Source organism: Gekko japonicus, unplaced genomic scaffold (assembly GCF_001447785.1).
Source record: "Gekko japonicus isolate JY-2015 unplaced genomic scaffold, Gekko_japonicus_V1.1 scaffold2514, whole genome shotgun sequence".
NCBI lineage: Eukaryota > Metazoa > Chordata > Lepidosauria > Squamata > Gekkonidae > Gekko > Gekko japonicus.
Window position 1 is genome coordinate 230,832 of NW_015168122.1, and position 7,756 is coordinate 238,587.

General features: G+C 45.2%; 1 protein-coding gene across 1 annotated transcript in view; it reads left to right on the forward strand.

Moving 5' to 3' along the window:
• Window positions 1–7,750, forward strand: part of LOC107113547 (membrane-spanning 4-domains subfamily A member 4A-like) — a 14,268-nt gene extending 6,518 nt beyond the window's left edge. Inside the window, exons 3-7 of the mRNA XM_015414894.1 lie at window positions 1,097–1,222; window positions 2,124–2,180; window positions 3,674–3,841; window positions 6,692–6,811; window positions 7,617–7,750. Coding sequence (XP_015270380.1) covers window positions 1,097–1,222; window positions 2,124–2,180; window positions 3,674–3,841; window positions 6,692–6,811; window positions 7,617–7,697 — 552 coding nt within the window. The 3' untranslated portion in view covers window positions 7,698–7,750. The remainder of the gene's footprint in view (window positions 1–1,096; window positions 1,223–2,123; window positions 2,181–3,673; window positions 3,842–6,691; window positions 6,812–7,616) is intronic.
• The last annotated feature ends 6 nt before the right edge of the window (window positions 7,751–7,756 follow it).

Genomic DNA, 7,756 nt, shown 5'->3' on the forward strand with positions numbered 1-7,756 from the left:
TATTTGCATAGGCCACGCCCCCTGACCTCACCGGAAGGCAACACCCACCGCTCAGGCGCCACTGGACTCTTTTGGGTTGCTAGCTATTGGGGGGGGGGGAGCGCACAGATCTGCCCTCACAGAGGAGGGAGAGTTTGTACCTGAAGGCAGGCTGGAGGGGTTGCTCTGCAACTTACCTGGCTGCTTCTTGCTCCTCGTGGCCTGACTGAGGGCTGCTGGGAGCAGGGGGCAGGGCTTGTTGCATGTGCCCACCCCCTGGGCTCCTTACTGCCGGAGCTCCGCTCCTGTGCGCTCCCACAGGAAATTACCCCTGCTTCTCAGTTACATTCAGCCAACAAAATTGTTGGCAGCTTTCTGTGTTTCAAATATTGAGGTGAGATGACTTTGTTGGGCCAACCTATTGTGTTATCCCAGTCTGGATGACTTGGGCTAGCTTGATCTCCTTGTATCTCAAAAGCTAAGCAGTAGCTTAGTAAGTTAGTAGGTGGATGGGACACCACCAAGGAAGTCCAGGATAGCTACGCAGAGGCAGGCAATGACAAATCATCTCTGTTTGATTCTTGCATTGGCGACTCAAATGCACCTTCTAAGCATCACAGCCATTGGGTTTATTAGTCTCTACTCATTGCTGGCCTTTTAACAGAAATGACTGTGAGAGAGATTAATATACTGGCTGTGAACCACAGCAATGGTGGTTAGAACATCAGAGTAGGGGCTAGTTGACCCTGGTCAAAATCCCCATCACTGGGTGACTTTGGGCCAGTCCCACCATCTCAAACTAACCTCCTGAACAGGGTTGTTTGTGAAACCAAAATGGTGGTAGATGGGAGAGACTGCCTTTGCTTCCTTGATCTCCTTGGAGGAAAAGCAGGATCAAAATGCCTAGAAAGACGCTCCATTTGCAGATTTGGACCCCACGGGAACAACCTCTCTTCCCACGGCCTGGAAACGATTTGCTTTCCAGTCTGTGTATTACTGTCGAGCGGTACGGCAGTCCTGTCCTTCACCTTCTGTGACGGAAAATGGTGGCCCTTGTTTTGATTTGGCTATAGAACGTAAGATAATGCTAACGTGCCATTTGACTTTGTCTCGGCAGATCACACAGATCGGCATCGGCATTGTGGTAATTGCTTTTGGGCTGGTGATAGTCATGGCAGAAGGGACACTTGAATACCATTATGGTGAAATACATATCCGAACTCCATACTGGACTGGAATCCTGGTAATTTTTCCACATCAGGTTTGGAAGAAGCAGACTGTGAGGCTTTAACCCCACAAGTGTCCACGCTTTGGAAAGTCCGGCCATCTTAAGCTTAGCCCAATGGCTATTTAAAGCTTAGCCAAAAAAAAAAGTACAGGTGTAATGGCTCAGTTTCACTGATGAGATTTTACTATGCACTGTCACATACAAAGGAACTAGAGGCTTACCTTAAATGTATCAGAGCTTCATTTTCCATAGAATCGAATTCTGGACCAAATACAGTATTGGGTGGGTTTTCTTTGCTTGCATCAAATCTCGAACTTCCCCTAGCACAGGGACATCTCAAGATATCCTAGGAGAGTGGACAGACGTTATGAGGGGGGACATCCCCATACTCTACCCTTAGATAGGAGAGGAGGAACTTGGCAAAGAACTGGACAATCTTTCCCAGGGAAATTACAATTAACAGAGGGATTGGCAACTGGAATCTTGTTATTCGTGTGTGATACTGACGTTATAATTGACTACTGTGTTGTATTGGTCATAATACAGTTTCAGTTGTTAATTTTTAATGTGTACTTTCACATGAGTTGGGAGTCTTTGGTGGGCAGCCCATTCTTGGAGTTTTACATAAGTGGTTATATCAGTTCTCTTACTCCGTTGTCCTTTGTTGTTGTTATGTCCTGGGATTCATCATGAAACCTTCCGTGCCCCATAATGTAGATAACCTAGCATGGTTTGATGAATCTGGAATTCAAGGACTGGATGCAGCTCCACGTTTGGACCCTGGGTCCTCTGCCACATGACCAAATGATTTCCAGTCCTAGATTCCTCCGATCTAGTGGGCGGGAGGAACAGAGGCAGGGATACAAGAAGCTCATACCTTTCTATTTCTTCTGAGCTCTTTTTCTCTTTTCCACAGTACATCATTTCTGGATCTCTGTCTGTGGTCGTTGCCAAGAAACCTGAGATATCACTGGTAACTAACCAATTTAGGACTTGAATGATGGCACCAACCATCATGAACTGGCCGACAAGGACAAGAAACCAATGCTGGGATAATGTGTTTTAAGACACATTTCCGCGTTCCTGACCTGAGTCTCTCTTGAATGCAAGGTGTTAAACTTTTAAACAAAAAAACAAACAAACAAAAGGAACAAATCTAATTCATTTTTCTTTCCATTGGTTCCAAGAGGAAATATGTCAGCAGGAGTAATGTCTCTGCTTTCCTTCAGTATAGATAAAATGTTAAGGGACAGTAGCTTTCAGCTAATGGAGCTTGCAAGACTGCAGGAATATCTCTAAGAACGTTGCTGTAACATCTAGAACACAGCTTGTCCAGTTAACATAGTTATGAGGAGAAACATTTATACTCTCAGATAAAGCAAAGGGTCAACAAAAGTCAACGGGAAGCATTCTATAGGTAATAAAATAAAACATGTTTTACTTACGGTAGGTTTAAAAAAAGAATCAGGAGCAATCAAAGATAGATCTTTAGATCCTTATTTCTGATACTTATTTGGCTTCTAAAACAGAGACTCCTTCCCCTACATCTCTGAAATTTGGCAGCAATGAATCTTTATGGAAAGGGTATACATTTTTCAAACCTCATTTCAATGAAAAGCAAAGGCATTAGAACTAGAAATGTGATTTAACTTCCACTGCCGATAACATTGGGACTTTTTTTTTACTATCTGCCTGAAGTTTCATACAGATGATCCTCAGGGTGAGAGGTACATCCATGGAAAATCTCATCCAAATTGGATGAAAACTACCCCCCTCCCCAAAGTTACCCTTTGAAATCGGCATCCCGGCATTCCATCAAAACCAATGGAAAATAAAACAAATATGCATTCAATAAGAAAACTGACTGAGATCTTTTGGAAATTTTTGCTTCTGTATGGGAATGCCAGTAGCAGCCCTATTAGGCCAGACTAGCCCAATCTCCTCAGACCCTGGAAGCTAAGCAGAGTCATTGCTTGGATGGGAGACCACCAACAAAGACCGGAAGTGTTAGGCAGAGGAAGGCAATGGGGAACCTCATAGGGCCGCCATGAGTCAGCTGCAACTCAATGACACGCCTAACTTACAGGGATGTTTTCGTTATGTAGCATAGCAATTCTTTTTTTTACAACAACACAACACCATGTTCTTGTGAGCAAGAAGGAGGATGCAAGCCTTAGATTACCCCCCTTGAAGCCCCTGAACGTATGTGGAGTTTTCTTGCACTGATCCTGTTCTCCTTTGATTCGGAGCTCGGGATTGGTTCCTTCCTCTGTATTTCAAGTATTTCTGCTTCTTAGATGGCCAGCCATGGGTCCCGAGTCTGCTTTGTTCATGCCATAAAGGACAAGGACAGTCAAGCAGAGAGAGGCTGAAGCGGGATTCCCGTCTGTGGAGGTTGAAGCGATCAGGGATTCCATGGAAAGAAGTGAGACCTTTTTTAATTCATGGCGTGCTTTCTCCCCACAGGTGAAAGGCATGCTGGGAATGAATGTTGTGAGTGCCGTGGCAGCTGGCATTGCAATTGTGATACTCTCCATTTCAGTAGCACACATAAGTTACTACAGTGAGTGTGACGGATATTATAACACAGAAATGCCGCCTGAAATTTGCCACGAAGTTATCACCATCCCTTACGTGAGTCTATCTTCTCTGAAGAAGGGAGGCAGCATGGGAGCGTCTCACTTCTTTTTGAATTTTGCCTCTGAAGGCAGAAAGCTCTTTATGATCTCATCATTCCCGCCATGAGCTACGGAACTGTGGCCCAATGGTAGAGCACCTGCTTGGCATGCAGAAAGTCCCAAATTCAATCCCCGGCATCCGCAGTGACAAACCACCAGGCAGGAGGTGATGCAAAAGACCTGAGACCCTGGAGAGCCGCTGCCGTTCTGAGTAGACAACACTGACCTTGATGGTCTGATTCAGTCTAAGGCAGCTTCATGTGTTTAACATCCTGTTGAGCTTTTGGGCATTTGTATGCAACAAAAGTAATGAAAGTGGGCCAGGGGCATAGTGACTAAGATTGCCTGTGGGACCTGCCGTGCTTCTCCAGAGCTCTTAAGAATGGGGCTCCTCCCAGTTGGGACTGGGTGCAGCTTCCATACCATGCACTGGAGCTTACCCCATCTCTTGTGACAGTTGTGTTTGTATACAGTACAAAATAGAAAGGGGAGCTTCAGTGTGTATCAGAATTATATTATTGAAAAGCTAATCACTGAGTGCAAATAGTACTGCTATGAACAGGCCTGTAGCCACGGTGGGGGGCACTGGGGGGCAATGCCCCATGGATGAGCGTCACCCCCGCAGATTAAAATTTTATAGAAAATTCTAAATAAAATAAAATATATTTTAAATCTTTAAGATGCATGTACGTTTTTTCAAAGTGACCCTGGGCATGGTCAGGGAAGCTTCAGTCTCATTTTCTTCTTTCCAGGGCAAAAAATAAATAGGTTTTTTTTTTTAATGCAAAAAATCATTGCAAAAAATAAGATAAAATTGTAAAAGGCAAAGGAGACAGAGATTCCCCCACCCCATGCTCGGTTCACACAGAAAAGCAGCCCGGAATCGAGTGTCTCCAATCGAAAGGAAGAGAAGCACACAAACCAAGGCTGTCCGGTGCTCCCCTGCTCTCTGCTGGGGTGAGTGGGGCGCTCCCCTCCTCCCATCACGTTGCTTTCCGTGCCCCTCACGTGCCTCCTCACCAAAGTTTTTTTGGCTATGGGCCTGGCTATGAACATCTAAATAAACTTTAACACATTGCATTCATTAATATCTTATGTTTTCTTTTCATACGTTCTTTGAAATAATCTTCCTAAACACTACACATCACATTGGGGAATTTTTTTAAACAAAAACTTATATGCACAGTTCACACATAATAACAACCAGAACTTAATTAGAAAGAACATAGATGTGTAGATGCCAGCAGTTCAAAACTTTCAAAAGATGAATCCTGTGTTGGCGTTGTTATCGGTGTTGTTGGACGTGCCTCCAGTATGGCGCATTTCGAATGTCTTCATCAAAAACCAAATTAAGAAAATCTTTGAGGTGACAGATAACAATATTGTGGTCACTACTGAAATAAATCCCACAGGGGACAGCCTGTTAAATATGTGCTCACACACCAGGCCTGTGTCGCAAGATTTTGTGGCTTGTGGGGCAATTTTTTTGGGGGGTGGGGCTGAAGTTCTCAGTGCAGAAAGAAAAGCCAGAATTCTGAGGATTATGACTCAGCTACTGTGGAATCACGCCTTTAAAAATCAAAGCATAGAAGCTTCTGCAAATCTTCTGAGTCTTCTCAAGCTGTCTATTCTACATAGGTGTTCTTATGCGAGCAATCACCCTTAGCCTATTAACCATTTAGCCGATAGAAAGCTCTTACAGACTCCATCTCAGTGAGCTGTTACACAAGCTAGCAATTAAAACTACAAAGTACTACACAGTTCAAACCTAACTTTAAATGAAAGGCGACTAATCAAGATTTTGGTTAAGACCACAGGGTGAGTAGGTGTGCAGCTGGAATATCCATTGTGCTTCCTGTTTTTTTAAATAAAACTTTGCATCAACCCGATTATAGATTACCCAAAACCTTAAGTCTTCTGGTGAATGTTCCTTTATTAAAAAATGCTCCAGAACAGATCTTTTATGATAATTGAGCAGTCCTTGCTTAGGTTATGAAGGGCCCTGGTAAAAACTTTGTTGAATGACACTACATATTGGAGAAGACCCAACAGAACCCATTCTAAGATTGCTTAGAATAACAAGAACACGGGATTCGTTGGGAACCAGTGTTTCCTCTTTTGCAGGGCTTTTTTTTGTAGAAAAAGCCCAGCAGGAACTCATTAGCATAATAGGCCACACCCAACAGCTGAAACGCATTAGCATATTAGGCCACACCCTGACACCACAGCTCATTAGCATATTAGGCCGCAGCCCCGTGTTGCCAGAAGTGTGGTCATCCAGCCATACCCACCTTTTGCTTCTTATTCTGTTTACCTTGTTTGTTGTCAAAACCCAGGGCCTTTTTTTGTAGCAGGGACTCCTTTGCATGTTAGGCCACACGCCCCTAATGTAGCCAATCCTAATGAGTTTCTGCTGTTGGGTGTGGCCTATTATGCTAATAAGTTCCTGCTGGGTGTGGCTAACTCAGGAGCCAGCCGGAACTCCGTTCCTGTGCGTTCCTGCCCAAAATAGCCCTGCTCTTTTGAAAGTTTTGAAGTGTTGGCATCAATACACCTATGTGCTTTGTAATTAAGTTCTAGTTGTTATTACATGTGAACGGCGCCTTTAAATTTTTGTAAAAAATTCCCCAATATGATTTGTAGACTTCGGGAAGATTATTTCAAAGAATGTATGATAAAGAAAACGTAAGATATAAATGAACGCAATGTGTTGTGAATTTTATTTAAACATATGTAGCAGTATTATTTACATTCGGTGTTCGTATACAGAGCATGGAATGAAGAGGTCATTGTGCTTCTCTGGTAGACTCAAATGCGCTACATGGCTGCAGTTCTCCTGACGTTCACAATCCTGGAGTTCCTCATCACCATCATCACTGCTGCCTTTGGATGTGCCGGTTTATGTCGGAATTCCTACAGTGAAACGGTAGTTGCCTGGATGGGGATCGGGCGTAGCCAGAAGATTTTGGTTGGGGGGTTGGGAAACCTGGGGTGGGTGGGTGGGGGGAGATTGGGCAGGGGAGCGGGGGGGAAGATCCCATCAGCAGGCAGGCGAAGATGAGAAGGGTCTTTCCTTACCTGCCAGCCGCACTTGTTCACCTCGGCCACTACAGGAGAGGAAGAGCCAGCGGTACGGGGCAATTAATATGCAGGGATGATGCGCTCTGTGCTACACACCCACTACTGCAGCAGAGAGTGCATACTCACCAAGTCTTAATCACACCAGCCAGTCAGCTCTCCTCCTGTAGTGGCTGAGGCAAACGAGTGCGACCAGCAGGTAAGGGCAGGGGCAGGGCTTGTTGTGGGTCGTGGGCCACGAGTGAGGGGGCACTGCCCCTAAATGCCCCGTTGTGGCTACGGGCCTGACAGGAGTGGGTGTTTGGGAAGGAAGATTGTTCTGTCACAGGGGACATGGTGATCCAAAGAGTATTCTACTTAGAGGTGGGATCTGAATCCAGCATGACCCTACCCAAGGACCCATTGTGGAGCAAAGCAGGCATGTAGCCAGTTATCTTGACCTGCCAATCAGAAGCCCAGCTGGGCAAGAGCCCCACCTGGCTCTGCCCACTTTCTAAAATACTTGGTGAGTACCAAGAAAGGTGTTGGGGGACAAAGTCACCATCTTGGGGACCCCTTCTCTAGATAGTGTCATAGCAAGGTCTGAAGAGCTGAGCGGCTATAAACCTGGCCTCATCTGTTGTGTTGAGGGGAGCCTCTCTTCTTTCTTGCAGACTGTAGTGATTTTTCAGAACACAGCCCGGGGGACCCCGCCTGCTGTCCTGACGCCAGTCAAGGAGGACGAGGCGCCGTGAATGTCCATGGCCTCCTTCATCCAGAATCACAACCACTTTGTACTCCTCTTTGAAAAAGG